The sequence below is a fragment of the Emys orbicularis genome, chromosome 5 (assembly GCF_028017835.1).
Source record: "Emys orbicularis isolate rEmyOrb1 chromosome 5, rEmyOrb1.hap1, whole genome shotgun sequence".
NCBI lineage: Eukaryota > Metazoa > Chordata > Testudines > Emydidae > Emys > Emys orbicularis.
In genome coordinates this window covers 121,174,896-121,202,584 of record NC_088687.1, presented here as the reverse complement: position 1 = coordinate 121,202,584, position 27,689 = coordinate 121,174,896, and the positions used below count along the sequence as shown (strand labels likewise).

The following is a 27,689-nucleotide window of genomic DNA, read 5'->3' as shown; positions in this document are numbered from 1 at the left end:
AACAATTCTTTGTATCAGTATTCACTTAATGATAGAGAGTCTAAATAAAGGGAGCAAAAGAAAGATTTCTTGACTTGAAGCCTAAATTGCCATCTATGTTTAACAGCATTATCTTGCTTGTTATGTACTTAAGACCACTGTTGCAACCTCAAGGAGACTGTTCTCCTATGACTTGCCCTATTGCCCACTATTCATTGTGTATGTTTTTAAGATTAGAATAAATTCCTTTGTCTTTGACAAGAGGTCATGACGAAGTTATCAGAGCAGAGTCTGACAAATATTGTTTCACAAACAGTCTCACAAACATCTCACAAACAATGCATTTTCTTCACATGAGAAAAATCTACACTTTTGTCTTGCTAAGCTCGGAGACATGCTTCTCTTGAAGTCAGAGTTTACATACATCAGGAAAAGGCTGCAAAAGGTAGCTTGCATGCCAAATATTGGCTCCATTCTCTTGTGTAGCTTTACCTTGGTTTTCTGCATGTCGTCCTTCAGATCGTAGTCAATGCGAGAGATAAGGTGGGCATTAAATCCAGCCAGAGCAAAAAGGGTAGGTGTAGTAGCAGAAGCTCCAAAGGGATCTACATGCCAAGAAAATCGAGGCCTAATCCCAAAGGTTTCATACAAAAATCCATGACCCTCTGTAAAGTAAAATTTGTTTTTATTAGTAACACATTTGTTCATCTTAAAAGTTGAATTGGCATGTGATACTACAGCCAAGCACAGTGAAGATTTATTTTTATTTTCAAATACACCTGAAGGTTTGAGGAATTTAACAAAGCCAAAAAATTCAGAGCAGCAAGGTGCACACTGGTGATATTTGTATAACTTCAGTAAAGAGTTAATGAAAAGAGATGATAATCAGATATAGGCCCGGGAGACAGTGGTGTGAGCCAGATTAAATTTAGGGGGAGGACTAGCTCAGTGGTTTGTGAGTTCAATCCTTGAGGGGGCTACTTAGGGATCGGGGCAAAATCAGTACTTGGTCCTGCTAGTGAAGGCAGAGAGCTGGACTCAATGACCTTTCGGGGTCCCTTCCAGTTCTATGAGATATACCTATCTCCATTTATTTATTTATTTTTATTTAGGCTAAATCTCATATCAATGTCCAAATCAAGACGACAAGCTGAGTTTGAGGTAGACTCTGCTGAAATTATGCAAGCTGTTCTCATGAAATTTCAGCCACAGATCAATGAGAAAATAAATCACATCTGGTTTTGGATCCACACATTAACTCCCCCGCATCCCCCAACACAAATAAAAATACCCAAATTATTTCCACTGGAATTAAATAAATTAAAAAAACCCATAGTCATTTCTATTAGTTTTAGGTTTAGTATTTTCCTTTCCATTTATTAAAACACAAAAGCTAAATTATGGACTAAATTCAAACTGAGTACAACCCTTTAAACGGAGTACAAAAATAGCCAAGAAGTGAGTGTAAAAACAACAGTACAGTGCTTGGGATCATCAGTGCTATAGAAATGCAAGATTGTCATTTTATAGTTTCTAAGTTTGGAAATGCTTTTAGAAATATTTGAAGATATAAGCATAGAATCATAGAATATCAGGGTTGGAAGGGACCTCAGGAGGTCATCTAGTCCAATCCCCTGCTCAAAGCAGGGCCAATTCCCAACTAAATCATCCCGGCCAGGGCTTTGTCAAGCCTGACCTTAAAAACCTCTAAGGAAGGAGATTCCACCCATCTCCCTAGGTAACCCATTCCAGTGCCCATAATCATTTCTGTTTTATTGTGGATAGAATCTTATTCTGGGCTTTCAGATCATGGCTAATTTAATTATGAAATTTTAAAACATTTTTTTGTATTTAATCTCTCCTAAGCCTTATGATTCTTACCATGTAAACAGTGTTAGTAAAGGCTTTCCTTTTAATTCTCTGACTGAAACACATTTCAGAGCATAGTCTCTTAGGGCTTGTCTACACTGCGAAGTTGTCAACAAAACTTTTGTCTTTCACGGGTACTTAAAAAAGCCTCCCCACAAAAGACAAAAGTTTTGCCGACGCAAGTGGCAGTGTGAACACGGCTTTGTTGGCAGGGCTAACACTGCTCACGGGGCTGGAAGTATTTTGTCGGCAGAAGTGCCGACAAAGTACCAAAAAAGAGCGTTTACAGACGCTGACTTTTAGCGACAAGGTTCTGTCGATACAGCCTTGTCACTAAAAGCTGCGTTGTGTAGACAAGCCTAATATTTTCTCTTTAATGTATGTTACCTAAGGGAATAGTGTGTATAGTGTGAACAAGGTTGTTGTGATCCAGTTAACTATACAGACAGGAGAGAATTTGAAACACAGGCTCCAAGAGCCCAAACACTATCTAATTCCAAGACAAACTCAGCAGACAACAACACAGGAATGCATGTGTGATTCAGGTTTAGTCACATGGGCAAAGACTGAACAGGCAATACTGAGGATCTGGGAGGGGAACATGTGATGCTAAGCTTTTTTAGAAATCAAAATCTATTCGTTTCATTTGCTCCCATTAAAATAGCTACCAAATCTGCATTTCCCTTTTTAAAAAAATTATATGCATACACCTATGCACAGAATAAAATATGGATTTTAGAAACTTTTTAACACCCCCTCCCCCGAAAAAAAGAAAAAGAAATGTTGACTGAATATCTAGCAAGAGGATCTTTTTGTCCAAAATTTGTGTTTATTTTGGGACAAACACTAGTCTGTGCCCCCAGCCCAAGTTAACTAACTTTGCCCAAAGGATCCCCAAAGGAGTCAGAGGAAAAGGAATCTTTATTCTCACTCCTCCACTTGCTCATGGAGCAGAGTTACCCCACTAGGATGCAACAGCAGCTGCTGTTCTTGTGTTCCTTGTAAATACTGATGTGTGGGGTTCTGGCCAGTGGTTCTGTGCAGTCAGACCCACCAGCCATGATGAAGCTGCTCCTCTGGCCCTCTCCACATATTCCCCTTTATGTTGCCATAGAGAAAAGTGCCACAGAACACTGCTCTGAAGTGAGCAGGGGTGCCAATCAGACACCACAGTTAGCTGGAATAATTCCATCTCACATCTCTTGCCTGGTCCCCACTGAAAAACCATGACACTTCCCTTCCCCTGAGTTATTTTTGGCCTTTGCAGTACAAAGGGAGCAGGATTTGTACACCTTTCCTGCACGTTAACAACAATAGAGTCAATCCTAGATATTAGAGGAACCTTTTAGCCTAGCAGACAAAGGCATAAAAAGATCCAATGGCAGGAATTTGAAGCTAGAAAACTTGAACTGAAAATAAGTTGCAAGTTGTTAAGAGTGAGGTTAATTAATAGTTGGAAATAGTGGATTCTTAACCACTTGAAGTTTTTTAATTAAGCTCAGATATCTTTCTGAAAGATGTGCTGTAGTTCAACACAAACCTGATGCAGGAACTATTGAGTGAAATTTTACTGTCTGTTATGCTGGAGGTGTAAGCAGATTATGGCAAGGAAGTCCATGAACTTATTGGACTTATACTTATACATATAAGTATTTTTTGAATAAATTTCAAATACACATCTTTATCTCAGGGCTGTTCTTGGGAACCAAGGATTTTGTAATCAGTAAAACTGTCCATGTTCTAAGAGAGTATATAATGGTGAGCAATTAAATTACAAGCCAATTTACAATGATTTTCCTGTATACTACAGTTTGTTGGTTGGGGTTTTTTGTATTTTTTTAAGCAAAGAACCTTATGGTAAGTTTGCACTATACAGTAGATATTACTTTTTACAGAAACTTAAGTCAGTTCTTAAATATCTAGGAAATAAAAATGAATTCAGAAAAAAAAAAAACATAACAAAAACTAAGAGTTAAACACCAAAGAAACATGCCTGTTAACTGTAAAATCTGGTCATTGATATGTGTCACAGCTTCATCATGCATCACCTGACCTCCAATTATGAATTCTAGTCGCCCTTCTTGAAGTAACTGATGTACCTACAATACAGAATATACAGAAGGCAAATGATAACACAATTATAATTTCTATTTTTACCACCAAGGCTATAAATACAGTCCGGGACTTATGTTATCTAAGTGTGACATTTGTCAAATGTGGATCTACCTTGCATCCAGAGCGTACAGGGTGGTGGCGATATAAATGGAGAATTAAAATTGTTTCAGACCATCTTGGATAACAGCCATTAATGGACCTATCCTCCATGAGCTTATCTAATTCTTTTTTGAACGCAGTTATACTTTTGGCCTTCACAACATCCCTTACTAATGAGTTCCACAGATTGACTGTGCATTATGTGAAGAAGTACTTCCTTAGGTTTGTTTTAAACTTGCTGCCTACTAATTTCATTGGGTGACTCCTAGTTGTTGTGTTATGTGAGGGGTAAATAACACTTCCTTATTAACTTTCTTCACAGTATTTATGATTTTATAGACCTCTATCGTATCCCCCCTTACTTGTCTCTTTTCTAAGCTGAACAGTGCCAGTCGTTCTAATCACTTTTCAAATGGAAGCTGTTCCATACCTCTAATCATTTTTGTAGACCTTCTCTGTACACTTTCCAATTCTAACATATCTTTTTTGATCTGGGGCAACCTAAACTGCATGCAGTATTCAAGGTGTGGGCGTACGATGGATTTGTATAGTGGCATTGTAATATTTTCTGTCTGATTATCTCTCTCTTTCCTAATGTTTTCTAACTTTTTGTTAGCTTTTCGGCTGCAACTGAACATTGAGCGGATGTTTTCAGAGAACTATCTACAAAACCCCAAGATCTCTTTCTTGAGTGATAACAGCTAATTTAGACCTGATCATTTTGTATTAATAGTTGGGATTACATTTTCCAATGTGCATTACTTTGCATTTATCAACACTGAATTTCATCTGTCATTTTGTTGCCCAGTCACCCAATTTTGTGAGAACCCTTTGTAATTCTTCTCATGCTGCTCTGGACTTAACTATCTTGGGTAATTTTGCATCATCTGCAAACTTTATCACCTGTTTTCCCCTTTTTCCAGATCGTTTATGAATATGCTGAACAGCACTGGTCCCAGTACAGATCCCTGGGGGACATCACAATTTACTTCTCTCCACTGTGAAAACTGAACATTTTAGGAAACAAAGTGTAGGACTATCTTTTAACCAGTTAGTGATCCAGGAGAGGACCTTCCCTATGATCCCATGACTGCTTACTTTGCTTTCTGAAAGTCCAGGTACACTATACTCACAGGATCCCCCTGGCCTGCATGCTTGTTAACCCCCTCAGAGAATTCTAATAGAATTCCAATAGATTGGTGAGGCATGATTTTCATTCACAAAAGTCGTGTTGATTCTTCCCAAGTATATCATGTTTATCTATGCCACTGCTAGCTCTTTCTCTGCCTGCACTTGTTGGAGCATCCTGTGGTCAGGCATCCTGACCCTGGAGGCTTCTGCCCAGGGTCCTGTACTTGACTTGCTGGGAATGTGGCCTGCATGTACTACTGATGAAAGCCAGGCTAGAGAAACTACCCAGTGTGAGAGGTGTTTGTTGGTGGAGGCCCTCAGGAAGCAGGTAAGACAGCTGCAGGGGGAGTTGGCTAATCTGTGTAGCATCTGGGAGCATGAAGACTTCATCAACAGGATGCATAGGGAGACATCTGGGATGGGGGATGCTAGCCAACTACAGAGGCACCAGAGGAGAAAGGATAAGCGGCTGCTCCGTGGGGAGGAGACTGGCTGCTGGCCACCTAAGGCAGCAGACAGTGCTCCACCCACAACCCCAGCTCCCTCATCCATTGACATCAAAAACCAGTATGCTGTACTGGCATCACAAGGAGAGGAGCAGACCCCAGTGTTTGAGGAGGAGTCACCTTCCCCCCATGCTAGGAGATTCATGACCACCAAACCTAACAGGAGGATGTGTGTGTGTGTCGGGGGGGAAGTGGTTGGGCCTCCTTTCTGAGGGGGACGGAGGCATCCATCTGCCAACTTGACATGGCTGGCTGGAGCCCACATCTGAGACATTACGGAAAGGTTGCCGAGGCTCCTCCGGCCCCCTGACTACTATCCTATGCTTCTCATCCACGTGGGCACTGATGACCCTAAGAAGATCAGAAATGAATACATGGCTCTGGGAGCAAGGGTGAAGGAGTCGGGGGCACAGGTGGTATTCTTGTCCATTCTTCTGGTTGAGTGTAAGAGCCCAGACAGGGATACGCACAGATCCTGGAGATGAATGCATGGCTGCACAGATGGTGTTGACAGGAAGGCTTTGGTTTCCTTGATCATAGGAAGCTGTTCCAGGAAGGAGGACTGCTGGGAAGAGATGGGGTCCATATGACCCAGAAGGAGAAGGGCATCTTTGGACACTGACTCACCATCCTAGGGAGGAGGGCTTTAAACTACATTCAAAGAAGGCAAGTGTAGGGATATTAAAGAAGGTACTAACAGTGATTCCCCCAAGTGACAGTGACCCCCCCATAATTTGTCCCCCACACTTTAAAATCCAACAGTTTCACCAAGTACAAAAATCTTTTGGGTCTTCTGTTAAAACGTGTAAGCTACTGTCTGTAGAAACCATTGATTGTATCTGTCCTGTGAAAGATACTTTATCACTATGTAAAACTTACAAACAAGTTAATTGACTTTGTTCTTGAAGTAATTGATACAATGTAAACAAACGCTATAAGCCGTTAAGTGACTTTTACTTCATTGTAACAGCAACGGCTCCTAGGAACAGACCCCCACCCTCTGTGATTAAAGGGCCGGGAGTCTCAAATGAATTAGCACACACCCCGAAAGTGGTGGAGACAGTAAATTAAAATATGGTTAAGATATGGAATGTATGTTGATGAATGCTTGATGTACATGAATGGTTAGGGAGGGGCCAGCCTAGAAAGGGAGTATCCAGCGGACGAAGAATGTGTCAAGTAGGACCACCAGACAACCCCCCCCCCCCCTCCAGAGGGTAAACTGGGATCCACCCCATCACCTGGAAGGATGAGAAACACAAACTTTGGACAGTGTGGAGCCACCAGGAATGTGCCACTTTGGACAGGAATGTGCCATCTGCTGATTGAATCAGCAACAGCAGGATGAAACAGCTCCCATAGACTAACGTAGGAATTCCTATAAGAATGGACTCTAAAGACTGATGACGTTGAGTCTCTGGTTCTGCTGCCAACCTCCAGGAGCATCAGGTGCATCTGACACAGACTCGGCTCCATCCTCATGACCAAGATACCTGGCCAGTAACTTGGCATGAGCAACTTCTAGGCTGGTAACTATAACACCTATATGGAACTTGAATGAATGATTGTGTGAATGAATGAAAATGTGTGTGTGTGTGTATATATATATATATAAGGAATAAGTAGTGATAGGAATAAGTGGTCAAACAACGTTGTTTACTTTTATCTTTTGCTTTGATTTATCATTATATTTACAATAAATGTGGCATCTTTGCCTTATCCCTCTTAATAAGATCCTGCTGGCTTTTATTCTATTGGTATAACACAAGTGACAAAAGCCCATGGATAGATATAAAAGAGGTGATCTTAACAGAGGTCTACGTGTTGGGGGGTGGGGAATCAAAAATTACAATAGGGTCATAGGAGCAACAAGAGAGAAAAAATGCGGGAGTCCACTCAACATCTTAGATGTCTGTACACAAATTCAAGGAGTATAGGCAGGAAGAAACACACGTTAATTATGACATAATTGGCATCACTGAGATTTGGTGGGATAAACAGCTTTCCTTTTTTCCCTGCATGTCCTTCCTGAGCAGTTAGGGTTGCATTATATCTCAAGAATATTTACACTTGTTGTGAGGTCCAGAAGAAGGTGAGAGGCAGACCAGATGAAAGTCTCTGGGTGAAGATAAAAGTGGAAAAAACATGGGTGAAGTGAACTGATGGTGCGGGTCTAATACAGATCACCTGATGAGAAGAAGGAGATGGTTGAGGCATTTCTAGAACAAACAACAGAAATATCCAAAACACAAGACCTGGTAGTAATGGGGAACTTTAACCACCTAGACATCGGTTGGAAAAGTAATATGGCAAAACACAAAATGCCCAATAATTTCTTGGAATGTATTGGGGATAACATCTTGTTTCAGAAGGTGGAGGAAGTAATGAAGGGGAACAGCCATTTTAGACTTGATGCGGACCAACAGGGAGGTATTGATTGTGAATCTGAAAGTTGAAGGCAATTTGGTGAAAGTGACCATGAAAAAATAGATTTCCTTAGAAAGGAAGGAGAGCTGCAGAATGAGGACAATGGACTTCAAAAAAGCTGACTAACAAATTCAGAGAATGGGTAGGTAAGGTCCCATGGGAAGAAAATGTAAAGAGAAAAAGGTATTCAGGAAAGCTGGCCGTTTCTCAAGGAGACAATAGTAAAGGCGCAACAGCAAACTATCTCTATGTGAAGGAAAGATAGGAAAAATAGTAAGAGGCCAATATGGCTCCATCTGGAGCTCTTTAATGACCTGACAATCAAAAAAGAATTCTACAAAAAGTGGGAACGTGGACTAATTGCTATGGAGAAGTACAAAAGAGTAGCACAAGCATATAGGGACAAAATCAGAAAGGTTAAGGCACAAAATGAGCTATACCTACCAAGGGACACAAAAGTCAATAAGGAGAGGTTCTATACATTATGAGCAAGAAAAAGTTGAAGGGAAGTGTAGGTTACTTAGGCTACGTCCTCACTACTGGGGGGGGGGAGGTCGTCGATTCAGCAAATAGCGTAGCTGAATTCGACGTATCGGAGCCGACTTACCCCGCTGTGAGGACGGCGGCAAATCGACCTCCGCGGCTCCCCCGTCGACAGCGCTTACTCCTACCTCCGCTGGTGGAGTACAAGCATCGATTCAGGGATCGATTGTCGCATCCCGACGAGACACGATAATTCGATCCCCGAGAGATCAATTTCTACCCGCCAATTCAGGCGGGTAGTGTAGACGTAGCCTTAGTGGGGAAGAAGAGCCAACAACTGATGACATATAGAAGGCTGAGGTGCGTAATGCCTATTTTGCTTCATTCTTCACTAAAAATGTAAATTGTGATCAGATACCCAACATAATTAATATTAACAACAAGGATGAATGAACATAAGCCAAAATAGGGAAAAAACTGGTTAAAGAATATTCAGATAAGTTAAATATGTTCAAGTCAGAAGGGCCTGATGAAATTCATCGAAAAATACTTAAGGCAGCTGAGGCAATCTTAGTACTGTTAATAATTATTTTCCACAACTCATGCAGGATGGGTGAGATGCCAGAGGACTGGAGAAGGGCAAACATAGTACCTATCTTTAAAAAGGGAACAAGGAGGATCCCGGGGAATTATACACATGCCAGCTTAACGTCAACACCTGGAAAGATACTAAAACAAATTATTCAACCATCAATTTGTAAGCACCTAGAGCAGTGCTTTTTTTCCCGCGGACCACTAGAAAATTGCTGAACCACTTAATGATCTTTTCAAATGTTGTTTGTACCTTTAGCTAACTACTGTAAAGCGGGATAAAAGCACTATATAAAAAAAACCTGAATAATTAACTTTTTTTGTTCTACAAATAAAAGCACAACTCATATTTCAATATCAGTAGTCTTACCTTTCTAATGAGATGGATGTGCCCATTCTCTCCCACCGCGGCAGCTCCTGAACTGGGGCTAGGAAGGAGGGGGGTCTCTCCCTGTCACAGCAGCCACAGAGCTGAGGCTGGGAAGGAGGGCCATCTCTCCCCGGCAGCCTCAGACCTGGAGCTGGGGAAAGTCACCTCTTTCTCTGGCTGCCACAGCCCTGCACATGACAAATTCCCCCCAACCCCTCTTCTCACCCCACTTCCCCCTCCCACTTCCCCCCAAGGCCACCACCTCACCTTATATGTGCATCTTCTCCAGGATCCAGGCATCTAATTAGTGGAGCCGCGCAGGCGTGGCTCCACTAATTAGGTGGGTGGCCCTTCATTCTCTTATGTGTGGCTGCCCAGGCATGCACCTTAGAGGGAACTATCCATGGATCACCTGAATGGAGCTCGTGGACCAATGTTGGTCCGCGGACCACAGTTTGAGAACCTCTGACCTAGAGGATAAGAAGATTATAAGGAACAGCCAGCATGGATTTGTCAAGAATAATGCCAATCCAACCTAATTTTCTTCCTTGGGGAGGTTACAGGCCTGCAAGCAATAGATATGACATAACTTGATTTTAATGAGACTTTTGACAGTCCCACATAACACTCTCATAAGCAAACTAGGGAAATGAGTATGCTTATAAAATGTGTAGATGACTCCAAGCTCAGAGGGATTGCAAGCACATTGGAGGACAGGATGAGATTTCATGAGTTGATGAATTGGAGAATTGGTCTGAAATCAGCAAGATGAAATTCAATAAAGAGAAGTGCAAAGTACTACACTTAGGAAGGACAAATCAAATGTACAACTACAAAATAGGGAATAACTGGTGATAGTATTGCTGATAAGGATATGGGGGCTAGAGTGAATCACAAATTGTATATGAGTCAACAATGTGATACAGTTGTGAAAAAGGCTAATGTCATTCTGGGGTGTATTAACAGGAGTGTTGTATGTAAGACAAGGGAGGTAACTGTCCTGCTCTACTCAGCACTGGGGAGTTCTCAGCTGGAGTACTGTGTCCAATGTTGAGCACCACTCTTTCGGAAAGGTGTGGACAAACTAGAGGGAGTCTAGACTAGAGAAAAGCAACAGAAGTGGTTAAAGGCTGAGAAAACCTGACTTACGAGGAAAGGGATGTTATAAAGAGGACAGTGATCAATTGTTCTCCATGTCCACTGACGACAGGACAAGATGTGATCAGTTTAATTTGCAGCAAGGGAGATTTGGGTTAGATATCAGGAAAAAACAAATTATAAGGGTAGTTAGGCATTGGAACAGGCTTTCAAGAGAAGTTGTGGAATCCCCTTGATTGGAGGTTTTTAAGAACCAGTTAGACAAACACCTGTCAGGGATGAACTTGGTATACTTGATCCTGCCTCAGCACAGGGGGATGAACTAAATGCCCCTTCCAACCATACATTTTTATGATTTTAACTCAGTTTTTGCATGCTTTCCAACTTTTTGCTGCTTTTATTGAAGTGTCAGATATCAGCTTTGTCATGAAGATAAAAATAATAATGCAACATTGTTGAAACTTAATCCATGTTCCCTATACAATTACTATTCATCCTTTCTATAGCCCAGTAGATTTATACTCCCAAAGTATCTCACAGATCTGATACAATTTTCATAGGAGATTAATTGTTTTGTTTTGTTTTTTAAAGATCTGACATACATATGCAGTTATTCCACGTGTAGCAGTTTTGGATATTTTATTAGAAACAGAGGTGTTCCCTCATCTTTTTTCTCTATATTCTATTTTAAAAGTATATTTTAACACCTGCCCCAGAAAAATACATTAAAAAAAATTCTATTGCTACTGGAAATTGGAAGCATCTGCCCCTTTAATCACCCACAACTTGATTACAAATTTTAGCAAATGTGTTAGCTATGGAAAAAACCTGATAATAATCTGGTTCCATTCTACCAAAGGTAACTCCATAAGGCTGCTGTTATCTGCATTTTTAGGACAGTTTGCTGAAACGTTATATCAGCTTTGAAGTCCCAGGTATCATCAAACACTGTCTGTCTGTACATATATTTTCCTATCAATTAATTTTAAAAACCTGGCATGTAGTGTTCCAGTTCCACAGCCATGATGCTGCTTTCCCCAGGATCTTTGAGTGAATGCCCCCATTGCTGTTCAGAAATGATGCCAGATTGTCAATTTTGGTCATAATCATCCCTTCATTCATCATGATGTAAAAGTGCTTTACGGCTGGAGCATTCACAAATTAGTTCCACCTGAATGTGGCAAATGATTAGCATGCTGGGAAACCAGATAACCGATATCTGGGGTAGGCACAGAACTGCATGAATAGCATCTGAAGCTATTACTGCTCTTTTGGAGGGCATGTCCTGGAGAGATACCTTTGGCCCGGACTTCTGGGCATGGAAGCCTTTTTTATTTAAGTTTTGTGGAACTACTTAGAGGTTGAAAATATTTTTTTAAATGTTATTAAGTTAGATGACATCCCATCCTTAGACTCCCCCCCCCCCCCCAACCTGGGGACAAATCTTGTACTGACTAACATTTTTTTTGTTTGGGGGGGGGGGGGAAGAGAAGCAAGGGGGAAAATGCTTTGAGCCAGTTCTAAGTCCAAAATATACTTCTGAGCAATTTGGTTCATCTACTCCCCTTTGCTTATCTCCTACAACCAGGCAAGAGTTGTTTTCTTCATCCCAAATGATTGCTGCATACTGGCCAGGATCAGTCACAAGGAGGTGGTCCCATGTCCTTCTCCTCCCCGCCCTCTACTATAATGCACAGACTCAAACCTTGGAAGTACAGGCATGGTTCAGGTGTGAATGTGTGGTGTGGAAAGTTGCACATGATGTGAGTTAAGAGGGTCCCACCTGTCTTTCTCTGAGCTCAATTGCTGTGGTACACATCATCCCATGTGTTCCTCCTTCCACACTGCAGGATCAGCTCCAATTATCTCACTTTTATATATGCGTATATATATAAAAATTACACTCCAGTCACAAGCAAATATTTCACAAATGGCTGGAGCTAGATTATAGATAATTATATAGATAATACTTTATATCATTTGAAAGTTGGGATTTAAGCCTTCAAATAATAGAACTCTATTACTGTAGCAATTTTGTTATAGTAGCCACTAATGTTAGAATTCAAGTGAAAAAAGCAGGCCAGTAATTGGACTGATGTGATTTCAAAGTCCAATACCTGGCAACTCGCTAGTGTTAATAACAAATGTTATAATCACTGGAAAAGCTAGTATTATAGCTCTCCAATGGTATATAATTAATTTAGTTTTAATAATATCTGTGACACTTAAAGATTAAAAATACATTTGTTTCTAACTGTGATGGCTATAAGATAACCAATCACAAAACTATCACTGCATTTTTTAAACCAGCAGTAAATTTTTTGGCACTGCTCTAAAAGCGAATAGAGCACATTCTGGGCTTTGGACCAGGATGATTTTCAATCCTTGTATTGAAATGGACTGGAAAATAGAATGAGAGTATAAGGTTACTAAAAAGCAGCAGCTGTTCTGGGAAGCAAGAACAGGACATTTAATTTTTCTGCTGATTTTGCACTACAGAGATCAGAACTGGTAAATGGAAGCTTTTCTTACTGCTTGGTTCTGTAAAATGAAGAGAAGCACAATTTCAGCTTCCCTGAAGTACTGCACATGTATATTAGAAAGAGAAGCCTTTTCCTTACAGCGTAGGTTAAAGGGACACCATAAACTATTTTAATTAGAAGTTCAAAACATTTTCAAACACTACACATGGAGGAGTACCCATGCCAATTTTTGTGGATTTGCAGTAACATTTTCTGATTTAGAAACAATTCTCTCTTTTCTGTTGAGGTGTAAAAGACCCACACAAACAACAGGAGAAGCTAACTGACTAAAACAATGAAAGTGACTATCTACAGAATGCTATCAAATGCACAAAACAAACTATTTTTCTCTCCAATCTTTCTATTATAGAAATCTTAGGTTCAAATGGACAGAATAGTAGGTAAAAAACAACAACATTTCAGACAAGAGGTGGCATTTTAAATTGACATTGTCCCTCAATTAAAATAAACAAAACAGAGATTCCTCCCCCTCCCGCCCCCCGGACAATGGATCATATCTTACTGTTACATGGAACTTCATAATGAAACAAAGGGGGAATCTCTGGCATATTGGGAATATATGGCATAATACAGCCCTTTGTATCTTTCCAGCTCACCCAGTTTTCTGATGCCTGACTTAAACTTGGATCACATGTATTGCAGCACAATGTGTTGCCACTAGCCTAGTGACCCAACTTTGAGACCCAACAACTGTATTAAATTCATAGTCACTGAGATATAAGAAACATGGAACCTCCACAATGCCACCTCTACACAATCACTTTTCTGAGTAGAACCACACTTTAAAGATCAACAGAGAAGAGTCATTGTTCACAAACACAAGAAGTACACAAATTTATCATTGCTGATCCTTACATTTTCTTGTTGCTACATCACCATTGTTTGCAATAGTAATAAGTGTGTCATGCCGGAGTAAAAAGATAAGTGCTTTTTCTTTGCTATTGATGTTTTGGTTGCAGTTCAGAAATGTCAGATGATTAACAGATATTAGTCCAGTATCTTCTAATGCAGTTCAGTTCCCCTAGCACCATCTGACCCTAAAACTGGTGCATCCTGCCCTAAAAAATTCACTCTGAAGGAATAAGTTTTTATGATACTTCCTCTATCTGTTGCTAACAAAGCAGGGGAAAGGGGTCATGGCTGAGATGCTCCTACATCGCTTTGATTCCCAGTTGCGGTTGCACCCTCTTGGAGCTGTTAGCAGCTGGTGTAAATTAGAGAAGCCCTCTGAGAAAGGGACCAGAGTTGCACATAGTGTCAGCAGGATCAGGGCAGTAGCATGGTCAGTTTTCAGCTGTCTTACACACACCCATCCCCACCCCACCCTCTGCAGTGTATGTAGTTAGACAAGAGCAGAGGGGCTGACTCTCAGTGTTAAAACAGTAACTATAGTTACATTACCTGCTGTTTATGTATATCTGTGGCTACGGTGTCCCACCAGAGGCGAAAGAATTCCTGCTCCACAGCAATAAATTTGCGTTGCTTTCCTTTCATTAGTTCTTCTACAACAGAAGTATAAACATTGGCTGCATAGGCATGCATGCTTTCCTGCAAGGCAATTGAAAAAAGTATAATGTTGCACTTTTAAAAAGACATATTTCACACCTATTGAATTAAACTGCCTGTTTAAAATACATTTGGCTAGGCCAGCTAGAAGGCAATGTTGGTCCAGTGGTTAGAATGTTCATTTGGGATTTGGAAGATCTGGATTCAATTTTCTGCTGCGTCATAAGCTTCCCATGTGACCTTGGGTAAGTCACTTAGGGCGTGTCAACACATTGCCAGCAAAGCCCACAATAGTGGCATGATTTAGAGTGCAACACGCTAGAACACTACAACTACCACACACAGACCCTACTGGCATGTTCTAAAAGGTACCTAGTTCGCTTTGATGTAGTCCCATCTCAAACAGGACAGCGTTAACACGAGTTAGGTCTCTTTAGAGTGTGCCAGCAGGATCTCTATGGGGCAGTTAGAGTGCAACATGTTAGAATGCTCTACAAATCACACTCCTCTAGTGTTCTTTGCCGGCGCCATGTAGAAAATCTCTGGGTCCCTCTCTGCTTCAGATCCCGATCTGTCAAATGGGGATAATAGTGCTCACCCTGTATGTCTGTTGACTCTCATCTTTTACATAGATTGTAAGTTTTTCAGGGCAGGGACCATCTTTTTACTGTGTGTCTGTACAGTATCTAGCACAATAGGCTCTAAGCTTTGATGGAGACCTGTAAGTGCTACAACTGAAATAATAATAATAATCGGCCTCTATTCATCAAATAAACTATCATGTGCTTGAGCAACTTCTTGTTTATTTTTGTGAGCATAATCAACATTTTTTGGGGTACACACCGTCTCTAATGGCAAGTTACAACCAGCCAAATCGAATCTGCCAACATCTATGCAACTTCCAAGTGATAGAGATGAACTCTTAAAAAAAAAAAAAAAAAAAACCACTCCAAAAGATTCTGTGAATTTTCTTCTAAGAAATGCATACATTTGCAGTGATACACTTAACTTATTTTCTTAACACTAATACTGCTTTTATAAATAAAAAAGCACACATACAAATACTTGTAAGAATGAAATCAACTAAAAAAGGAACATCTGTATGGGTCTTCTGTTCAACCGCACTGTTACTACTATTACAAAAAGACCTACACAATAGAAAATTAGATATAGCTACTAGTACTCATTTAAGCATGCATCATGTTGATCACATACATACTACATATACAGTTTAAAAATGACTGAGAAGAAAAGGCCTTAATTCTACACACACTTACATATGCCCCACCCACATGCTCATCTTAACCTTTCTTCATATCAGTGTGCATTTACTAAATAAGGAGCCAAGATCTGCTGTCCTTATTCAAGCAAAATTCTCCCAGAAATCAAAGAGAATTTTGTGTGAATAAGACTGCAGGACCTGATCCAAATGAGAAGCCTACACTTCAATAAAAATGCACATTTTCATTAAAATTAGAGATCTATTGTGATATTTTAACAATTAACTGAATAAAGGAAACATGTCTGACTATAGAAAAGGTGGCCCAAAACATTTTTTAGCACTTGCCTAAATAATTACTTGTTCATATGGTGATATTTGAGAGTTCTCAACTTTTTACAAAGATTATGAATGGATGTTTTAATACCAGTTTACACAGATTAAATTCTAACTATACTAATATTCCTTAAAAAAAAAAAAAAAAAACTACTACCTAAATTTTAAAAGCTGACCAATGATCATTTCTAAAGAGGCTTTCACAGCCAGAGTTCTAACCTGCAAAATGCTTTGTTGGCTAAGAGACTATATGAGATGTTTAGGAACTTTAGGATCTAAGAGAATGTCTAGGATTGTCTTAATAAAAATCGGTCAAAATAATCTTGGATTTAACAAAGATCTTGCCAGGGTGAAACCAGAAGCTAATCTACAACCTGATCCTGCAAAGTGCTGAAAGCTAAAAACTCCCATTGTCTTCAACAGGAATGGAAAGCAGTCGGTGTAATAGGATGTGAAACATACAAGTGCTAAGAGAGTTGATTCTAATTACTAACCTCAGTCAGTTGACATAGGTCAGGGTTACAGAGATTAACTCCCCTGCCAAAAGACAGAGGTCAGTGTCCACTGGCTTCAGTAGTTACTGTCACACATTGCATCTCTCAGGATCAGGCCCACAGAGACTGAAGATGAGAGATGCTCATTTCTGAGTGCCAGAAGTCACTCTGATTGCTGAATCCTGGAACAAATTAGTTTCTTCATGAAGGCAGAACAGATGACCTTGAACATGTGAATATTTTTTCAGTATAAATTATATCCCAGGATGCAGACACCTTTACAGCAATTAAAAAATCCTAGTTATCTTGATTTGTTTTAAAGTATAATATACAGATGGCATGCAACAACAATTATGGTGTTTATTTGAAGAGCTTAAATAGCTCAGTGATAGGGATGGTATAAATACCTAGTCCTATATAGATAGCGTCAGTTGTGAAAAAGACTACTGTAAAATATTTTAAGGGGGTTGCGGTATACTACTGAAATTACACAGAGACATGGAACTCTATTCTGCACGCTATATTTTGGAAAAACTCCCATTGTCTTCAATGTTGCTGTAAGGTGTACAGGACAGAATCCATAATGTTATATTACGTAGACTGTGGATCAAATGCTATCCTCATATAGAAAAGCATAATTCCCCTTAAAGTCAACTGCATTCTATGGGTGTGTCCAAAGTTAGAATTCAGCATCAAGGGTAAAATTTCCAGAACACAAAAAAGCTTCCTATTTTCATACAATAAATTATGTTATTTTTCATGCTGTGAATGTGAACAATGAAAGGTCCAAAAGATATTGTCAATCAGAAGTGACATGTAATAACAAAGCAAACTTTGAAGAAACAATACATAGAATTTAGGACATCAGCGTCCCACAGAGAATTATGTTTAGGTTTCACTTTATTAGAGAAGCACTTGAAAGGATCTATAGATATTCTCTATGGTTTTTGACCAAAGGAATCATTGATGCTCATGATTTAATAATAGAGGAGCTGAAGCCTCAAGCAATTTTGTCTTAGAAACTGATAATTAAAGTTTCATTTCTTTTGGAGGAATCTTCACCCACTGACAGATCCAAAATACAAAGTGCTTCTGTGTTCTTCCATGCTGTTACTGGGTATGAGTTGAGATACTAAAGGAATAATTCAGTAACCTTGTTTAAAAAAATAAAATAAAATAACTGCAGTGATTCCCCATCATGCTATCAGAAGAAAAGCTCCCAGAAAAAATTCTGATTCCTTGCCTATCTAGTATGTAAAGTGTCTGAAACATCATTCGTATAACTAAAGGGATCTATATAACTAACTGAGACAGTATTTAGAAAAGAAGACATGAAAGCTATTAAGGAGCTGTTTGATTTATTTTGCTTAGTATTTCACTTATTTAGCTGAAACTATTTTGTTAACTTCCTTCTACACTGCTAGGCTCCAACACCTCCTCAATGTCTCTTTCTAGTATGCTTCCCTCATCCCCTTATAACTCCTGTAAAAGAATCATACAAGAATATTAAAATAATAATAATCACAATTTCTCATCTGGCCGACCCATCAACAACAATCCCAGCACATGGAATCGTTGAATGATGAAAGTGTAGCTCCAGACATACTCCAGAAATGTTTTCTTCTTCTTAAAAATTGCATCAGGAATGTCTTCTCAAATAAATACACAAACAAAATCAAAGAGTCATGTATACACATTTCTAAATTAATCATGCCCTCTCCATAACTTTCCTGACTCAAATATAATGTGAATGATCTAAGTGAATCAATATGAGCAGGTATTCATTATGGATTCATTATGATTTTCGCAGGCTAATTCTTGCACGTCTAGCTTCCAGGACGGAAAACCAACCAAACCCCAGAAAAACAAACAAAACCCTGTAAACATTATTTAAATCCTTGGCTTCACTCTGTAGGTCCTGAAACCTAAGTTTTACCTAAGGCCCTTTGTTTTCAGTTTTTACCGATAAAAAAAAAAAAAAAAATCCAGGGTTTTACAAAAGCTATTATTCATTTTTTAACCTATTTTCACCCCAATTTTAGATAATGAAAATATGATTGTTAAGCTATCTGTTAAAATAAAGCAATGTAGTGGAAGATTGTATACAACACGTGCATATGTGTACATACTGGTAATGTACAGTTCATTAAATAAAGCACTGCTTTTACATTCAATACTCTTCCTTTTCTCTGTTGCATTTTTTCTGTCCTCCCATCTCCCAATATTAACTGATATTTACCCAAAAATGTTAATTTAGTGCATCTATTTTCACTCATTTTTAATTTCCTGGGAAATTTTAATTTAAACAAAATAAAAAATGAAAATGAAGGGCCTTGACTATACCCATTGTGCAGTAACTTCCAAATGCTGTCATCATTAGGGCATGTCTACAGACAGAAGTTGCTCCAGTTTAACTGAAGGTTACTGAATGGAGATACTACATTGGTTTAAACCTGACTAAATGGAAAATGTGGCTTCCCAGCCTTGTCTACTCCAGAGTTCCCACTGTTGCTATCACTGGTGGAAGTGCACAACCACACTGCCATCCTCTGGCTGGGCCTGGAGCATTTACCCGAACTGTGCTCTTTCCCTGTACAAATCTCAGTCTACACAACAAGACAGAACTATCCTTGAAGCAGGTGTGGGCATAAGGGGAGAATACTGTATCTCAGCTAAACTTCTGTTACATGGTTCGTTTTGTTTTACAGACAGGACCTTAGAGAATGTAGAGCAGTGGTTCTCAAACTTTTGTACTGGTGACCCCTTTCACATAGCAAGCCTCCGAGTGCAACCCCCTTTATAAATTAAACACACTTTTTAATGGTTTCAGAGTAGCAGCCGTGTTAGTCTGTATCCGCAAAAATAACAGGAGTACTTGTGGCACCTTAGAGACTAACACTTTTTAATATGTTTAACACCATTATAAATGCTGGAAGCAAAAGGGGGCTTGGGGTGAAGGCTGACTGCTTGCGACCCCCCATGTAATAACTTTGTGACCCGGAGGGGTCCTGACCCACAGTTTGAGAATCCCTGATAGAGTTATGGTAGGGCCTAGTTCTATGTCCACCGAGCACCCCAAACGCGCACGGAGGAAAAGATCCCGCCTGAAAAGATCCCGCCTGTAGCTTACAGCAGTGGGAAAAAAGCAGAAGTGAAGCCTCCCATCGGAGCCAGTTACAGAACTGATTTGCCTTAGGGTCACTGCCCTGCGTTTGAAACTACTTTTTGTCACTGCTGGGGAAGGCATGGGGAGAGGAAACACAAACAGGGCAAGTATCAGAGGGATAGCCGTGTTAGTCTGAATCTGTAAAAAGCAACAGAGGGTCCAGTGGCACCTTTGAGACTAACTGTTAGTCTCAAAGGTGCCACTGGACCCTCTGTTGATTTTTACAAACAGGGCAACACCTCACATAAAAGTAGTAATCAGATGGATGGGTGAATAAACAAACAAAGAGCCAGGACGCAAACCTCACTGGGCTCATGCAAACACGGGGGCACCAACCGGGTGCCGATAGGAGATTTATCTCCGGGTGGCTGATCTGACCCCCCTGGATTCCCTGCAGGCACTCAAGTAAGCACAGAGAGAAGCAGAAGAGTGAACCGAAAGCACAGACAATACTGGAGGGAGCTACCTGCACGGTGTAAACCCAGCCAACGTCCATGTGGCTGTGAGCGACCACAAAAGCCTTCAGCTCCCCCAGGCAAGCCGCCCGCGGGATCAGGCTGAGGAACGCCAGCAGGAGATACATTGTGCGCCGCACACCCGGTGCAACAATCAGCTGGGAACCGCCTGCAACATTGCAGCGGCTACTACAGCCCGACTTCCGCACCCCCCCTGCGCCGCAGCACTACGGCAAGCTACACAGGGCCACAGCCTGTGCTCCTCCCGCCCCCAGCATGCAACCACGCCTCCTCCAGGATGCCGTGGGCCATGGGAGCGGGGGCCTCTAGCGCTATTATCTGAGTGGTAAGTAAAAGCAAACCACGCAGGGGGGAGAAGAGTCGGGGATCGCAGCATTCAAAGCTGGAAAATACCTACCCGCTCAGCAATATTAAGGAGATTTCAAAGAATGATCACAATTTTTACATGACTCCCTGAAACACAGCAAGAGACTTTATCACCAGAGGGAGATGCTTTTTAAAACGTGCCATACAATTAAACGAAAACAAGGCAGCCGCCTCCCTCCAAATGAGGAAGGTTTTGGCAAGTCTAGTAATATTTACAAGGGAGACAATGATGTCCCATATTTTGCATTGTTGTACTTGTAGAGCACCCTCTGTATGCTCCGCACTGTACAGACATGGAGTTTTACAAATATTAAATTGCAGCTATGTGCAAGAAACTGCCCATCCAAAACTGCAGAACTGAGTAGCTCTTATTATATATTGTTGGCAAATGTGATATTAATTTTCAGAGACTTAAATATTCAGACAAACTTTCTTTCATAATCTCAAACAATTTATAACTTTTCTTTTAAAAAACCTTTTTCATAAAATTTGTTTCTGAATGGCTGATGGCTCAAAAATGTTAAAGGGCTCTAAAGTCCAGACTCCAAGACTTGAAATTTTCTACATTTCCAATCAAAATTAAGTTTTATTTTACACTATGGACCCACTCCGGCTCCATTAAAAACAATGATAGTTTTATATAAGCAAGATCACACCCTATGGTCCTAGGTTTGTGTTGTGAATTGCATAGGCAGAGTCCTGATTCTGTCTGGTGCCCCACTGACACCAATGGGAAAGATAGAGCACGTCATCCAGAGATGCTGCATGGGATTCGCACCCAAAGAGGCAGTGTTATACCAGTTTGGGGTGTGATATCATAAGCCCATGATTAATCAATATACAGACAGAGCACTGAAGACCAAAATAACACCCTATTTCTGATAAGGCTTCTGGTTATCAAAAAGCATAGGAGTGTTCCCCACAGTATCCTGGTCAAATTCTGCTTTGGGTAAATTATGTCTACGTAAAATTCACCTTATAATTTCTGATGGACAAGCTAAAACATTTCAGACTGTTTTCTGATCTCATTTACACTAATGCAAAACTGAAGTAACAGTTGAAATTGGTGCTTAGATACCAAGGTCATAGGTATGTTATATGTACCTGAGGTCTTGTTTACATACAGTTTGTGCACCAATTTAACAAAACTGGATTAGAAACTGATTTAGTTACCTCAGTGCTATCGTATGTTAGCCACGCCCACCACCAAGAGTCCACACTGCAGAGCTGCTCGCACCCATACCCAGTGTATTTGTGTCCATGCTGGCACTGCAGTTATATGTGTTTCATGCTAGGATTTCTGGGTGTGTATCCTTAGTGCCTCACTACCTGGAGCAGCTCTAGGAATTGGTTTGTGGTGTGTTGTGGGAGAACTTGTCTATCTTCCCCAGACCCTCTGTAGGTCAAATGTTAATATAATGTAATATAATTACACATCTTATGTCTGAGTTTGGTTAAAATCCTTTCCCTGAGTAACTGACATATGTGAACTATTCTAAGTAATTTGTGTTTATATAGCATGTTCTGCACCAAACAGTCCCAAAGTACTTTCATACTATACATATACACATATACCCACACAGAGAATTGCTCCAAAATAACAAAAGGCATGAATTAAAATTGAATTGTTATTTTGGTGGAAGCTCATATGTAGATCAGCCTTAATCCAAGACATCTGTATGGACAGATTTACTTCACTACAACTGACATCAGGTTCTGTCCCTTCTTAAAAAAGAGAAAAAAAATTGTGCAGTGTAAAACCCCAGATGAAGAGCCAGTAAGTTATGTGTATACAGAGAGTTTGTAAAGTAGTTTGATGTTCTGAATGAAAAGCACTTTATCAATGTTAGGCAGTTTTATTGAGTTACACAGAGTGAGACTCATTTCTGCTTAAATCCACTTTCAGATAAGTTCTCTCAGAGTAGGGCCATTAATTTGCCAGCTAACGTGGTGGACTGTGAAATGACTTCTCCCAAAACACTATGAGAAAATAAAACTGCTGAAGTGCCAAGGTCGATTTTATTGGCTAGAATATTTTGCATGAAGTACAATCATGGTCTACAGGTATTTTGTAGATGGAGTCAATAGTACTGAAAGTAGCTGGATGAAGTTTAGGCTTGAAACAGCTGCAAAAATTTCCTCTCTCCTCTTAATCATCAACATATCTTTCTTCATTAACCTTTTCAGTTCCCAGAAAACAAGTGAATATCCAGCAAATGTGGCCCAGGGACATACAATATCTAAATGCATTAATATTGCTGACTATACTTCAATAGGCATTATAACCCTGGGTGATTTGGGTTATTGTCACAGGAGGGGTTAAACACAGGCATTTTGATTTATTTCTAAAAGTAGCTGAGGATTTCTGGAAAATACATTGCTTTCATCTTAAACCTACTACACATATTTATTTCTGAATGGCTAAGTCCTTTCCCTACGTTTTCACAAGGGCCCAAATATTCCATTACCTTGTGTGGAACAGAATAAATGGGGAGAGAAATTTGAGTGGAAAATAATTTGGGTGGGACAAGGGAATTAGTCAAATTATGCAGTGCTCAGTGCAAGTGCACAAAAAACTCCCAGTGCCAGAAGACCACATAGAACGGTGGATAGGAAAATGGGCATGGCAAGCTGGGTGAGACTAAGCATGGCAAGCAGAAAATGTACAGAAGAAAATGCTTATTCCAAGCCACATAAACTGCCACACAACTGGCAAAAACTAGAGGCGAGCCCAGTGTGATTATGCCACAACAGGGCAAGCTTGATACTTTTTTCTGTGGCTGGCCTTCAGTCCAGGGCTGGTAATATTCTCTCTCTACTGTATGTTTGTGATTTTTATCATTTGCCCATGCAAAGAACACTGGTCTCACCATACTTCCATAAAAAATGAGGGCCTCTGACATATGATCACCTAGAAAGGCGAGAATACTTCAGCAAGATGCTGCTGCCAGCTGTAAACTAATAACTCAGAAGCTTAGTATTAAATCATATGCCAAAAATACCACCTGGTGAACAGAACATTTAATGTACATTTAATTCCCCCCCAGAATTGTTTTTAGTGTATGTGTATGCAGGAATATGGAAATTTACAGTGTGTGGTTTACTGTAATCTGACAATGGTCTCAGTGTACAAAAACATTCACATGCAACCAGCGCGTGTGCATACATATATATGACAGTGGTAGATGCAGCACTTACTCATCATATTTGCTGAATGGCCCAAGTCTAGGAATGCTTTGAATGCTGCAGTAAAGTCAATTTTAGCAAATGGTAATGGTCTTGTTTTTCATAGTGATCATACATCATGTATGCATGAAGCCAGATAGGGGCTTGAACTGAAATCACACATCCTTTCTCCTTGATACTTAAGGGAGGCCCAGATTCATATCTGAACCTCACAGCTCAGGATTTTCTCTATGAAAACTGACAAGAATGGCAGGGTAATATCTTTTATTGGATTAACTTCTGCTGATGGAAGGGACATGTTTTTGAGCTTCACAGATCTCTTCCTCAAGTCTGGGGCAGGTAACCAGAGTACCCAAGCTAAATACAAGGTGAGACAGTTTGCTAGCATCAGGGGTTCACATATGTTGTAGGAGACCATGGAGAATGAAGTGGGCAATTAACACCCCTGCAATCCTAGGACACAGGAGGGTAGCAGGCAGCAGGGTGTGAATGTAAGTCCCTAGGCTCCTCTTGTGCAGGTGTTGTGTGTCTATGAAGAATGCCTTGCCTACACCCATAGGCTGGAACTAGGGGTGCTACCGCACCCCCTGGTTTGAAGTGGTTCCCATCATATACAGGGTTTACAGTTTGGGTCAATGGCTCTCAGCACCCCCACTATACTAATTGTTCCAGCACCCCTGTCTACACTAGAGTGATTTGTCTTGACTTGATCACCAGTTAACTCCAGATAGGTAACCCTTCTGCACCTGGTAGTCTGGATGCTCCTCAAGCCTTTGTGCTTTTTACCTGGGGGGTCCTAGTAGGGAAGATGTTTGTGGCGTGCCCAGAATAACATATTACTTGGCATCAATTAACTTCAGTTAAAAAACCTCATTAGTGAGGCCATACCCAGAAACGGGCTTGAGGTAACTAAGGATGTTGGCTTCATGCCTGGGGCTGACACCCACCCACGCAGATCTCCCCCTCCCCGCACACGCAGGCTCTGACGGCCTGGTGGATGCTCCCCGCTTTGACACGCCCACGTCCACACACCTTGACACGGCCCCGCCTCCCCCCAGTACATTCCTGCGGCCCCCTCACCAGCATGCAGCCTCCGCCCCCTGGTGGTGTAGCCCCGTGCCCGGGCCAATTCCCCTCCAAACCCGGACTCCGCTCACACCTGTTGGGGCTGCTTTGCGGCCTCTCCGTGCCCAGTGCCGTGGGGAGGCTGCGCCGTCGCCTTCTCCGGGATCTCCGGGCGGAGCCTTCTCTGGGCGCCCCAAGTCAGCCTGCGCTGCCGGCAAGCACCACCCGCTCCGCCGGGAGAAGGAGGAGGCGCCCCGAGCGCTTGGCAGCGAGAGCAAAGCAAAGAGCAGTTCCGGGCGCCTCTCGGAGGGCAACACACATGTCCCAAAAGCAGGGTATTTGGAACCGTTCTCCCTTCCCCCAGGCACCTCTCAGCCATCTCTCCTCTTCCTCGATCTCTCCTAACTCTCCCCTTTCTCTGTTCCTTCCCCCTCACTCCTTTCTCCTGTCCTCCTCACCAGCCTTCCTCCCTCTTTCCTCTCCTCGGCCTTCTGTGGGGGAGCACTAAGGTGTGAGCTGCACAGTTATTGACTGTAGCTTTGCTTGTTTGACTAGTTGGCTGCCCCCCTGGCGAGGATGCAGTTGATTGGTGCCTGTATCAGCTCAATGGAACGGCACAGTTTGAGGTCTCCGAAGGTAAGCGATGCTTGAACAGATGATGTTTGGTCTTTGCAAAAAGCCCTGCCCTACAACAACAGAGCTCTTTGGGCATGTGTATCCTATCTAATTGACTTAAACTCATCCATGTCTAGATGAGGGGAACCCTGCTGTAATGATGGAGAAAGAGGCAACCTAAGAGCTGTGGGCTGGTTTGGAAAGATGTGAGGTGTACATCTCTGTGTGACACATTCAGAAAGATGGAGAAATGTTACTGTTCTTGGCTAGCCGTGGGTGGATTCTAACATTTTGCATTGTTGGAATACATAAAGGCCTTGGAAAATGTTTCAACTCTTTTTGTTTTGTTAGGGAGCATCTGGTTTGGTAACTAAGGGTCCAGCTTGTCATCCTTTATTGACTGGATTAACCCTTGAAATTAGTAGACTACTGACTTGAGTGAGGCCTTGCAATATCTGGTTGTAATATTTTAATTTTTCTTTTCAACACTGAAAGAGGAATTGGAGGTAACCTGGAATGTATTTGTTTATGGTACGAGTGACCGAATACAGAATAGCCTCTCTTTTTGTGTAAGAAGAAATAATGTTATTACATATGATTTTGAATATGCAGAAATGTAAAAACAGAACAAATGTCAGCCTGTATGATACAATCTGTTTTATTATATGCTACTAAGGAGCATGTTTCAGTGGTACCATTGATTTTTCAGTGGTATGTGAATTATATGGAATAAGGGCCTTAACATGATGATTTGTTGCATTTGTGGCATAGATTTCTTAGGATTCTGCATTTGCTGTCTGCATGATGGATCAGGAGTGATTTTTGCCTATATTTGGCTATTTGGATTTGCAAAGTGGATATGCTTCCAGGTGGGATTTAGATTCAGCATTTTAGTAGTGAATTAAAATTTGGTAATGGCTGTGGGCTACATGTACTTTTCTCTGCTAAACTTATACCACCATAGCTTAAGTTCCACGGTATATTTTACAAGTTGGTTTTAGGTTTTTGTTTTGTATTTCTTGTGCTAGAGGTTGGTTAATCAGAAGATGATGTTATTCACAATAGATACAGTTTTTTTGTGTGAACAGCTCAGCTGCCCAGATATGATAAAAAATATTTGGAGGTGGAAATGGTTGCTGGGAGGGAATGTAAATTTAAGAAATAAGAGGGGACATATTGGGTTAGACGAATGGTCCATCTAGTCCAATATCTTGTTTTCTGACAGTGGTCAGTGCAGATCATGCAGAGGGAATGAACAGAACAGGGCAATTATCAAGTGATCCATCCCCTGTCATCCAGTCCCAGCTTCTTGCAGTCAGAAGTTTAGGGACACCCGAAGCATGGGTTGCATCCTGACAATCTTCTCTAGTAGCAATTAATGGACCTATCCTCCATGAACTTATTTAATTCTTTTTTAAACCCAGTGATGCTTTTGGCATTCACAATGTCCCCTGGCAATGAGTTCCACAGGTTGACTGTGCATTGTGTAAAGAAGTACTTCCTTTTGTTTGTTTGCTGCCTATTAATTTTGTTGCATGACCCTGGTTCTTGTGCTTTGGGAAGGGATAAATAACACTTCCTTATTCATTTTTCTCCACACCATTCATGATTTTATACACCTCTATCATATCCCCCCCTTAATTGTCTCTTTTCTTAGCTGAACAGTCCCAGTCTTTCTAATTACTTATTGTATGGAAGCTGTTCCATACCCCTAATCATTTTTGTTGCCCTTCTGTGTGCATTTTCCAATTTTAATGTATCTTTTTTTTGAGATGGGGCGATTAGAACTGCATGCAGTATTTGATGTGTGGGTGTACCTTGGATTTATATAGAGGCATTAAGATATGTTTTGTCTTATTATATATCTTTTCCCCTAATGATTAGGCCCCTACCAAATTCACGGCCATGAAAAACACATCATGGACCATGAAATCTGGGCTCCCCTTGTGAAATCTGGTCTTTTGTGTGCTTTTACCCTATACTATACAGATTTCATTGGGGGGGAGACCAGTGTATCTCAAATTGGGGGCCCTGACACAAAAGTGAGTT

General features: G+C 40.8%; 2 protein-coding genes across 3 annotated transcripts in view; one reads left to right on the top strand and one right to left on the bottom strand.

Annotated features, from left to right (window-relative positions):
- The window catches only part of MAN2B2 (mannosidase alpha class 2B member 2), a 58,220-nt gene extending 37,685 nt beyond the window's left edge, over positions 1-20,535 (bottom strand). For both annotated transcript variants that reach the window (XM_065405134.1, XM_065405135.1), the window contains exons 1-4: positions 20,399-20,535; positions 14,613-14,759; positions 3,842-3,947; positions 472-644 (exon numbers count right to left, since the gene is read on the bottom strand). In XM_065405134.1, the coding sequence (XP_065261206.1) occupies positions 472-644; positions 3,842-3,947; positions 14,613-14,759; positions 20,399-20,515 (543 nt within the window). In that variant the 5' untranslated portion in view covers positions 20,516-20,535. The remainder of the gene's footprint in view (positions 1-471; positions 645-3,841; positions 3,948-14,612; positions 14,760-20,398) is intronic.
- Positions 20,536-25,344: 4,809 nt separating this feature from the next.
- The window catches only part of PPP2R2C (protein phosphatase 2 regulatory subunit Bgamma), a 280,242-nt gene continuing 277,897 nt past the window's right edge, over positions 25,345-27,689 (top strand). The window contains exons 1-2 of the mRNA XM_065404868.1: positions 25,345-25,360; positions 25,581-25,661. Coding sequence (XP_065260940.1) covers positions 25,345-25,360; positions 25,581-25,661 — 97 coding nt within the window. The remainder of the gene's footprint in view (positions 25,361-25,580; positions 25,662-27,689) is intronic.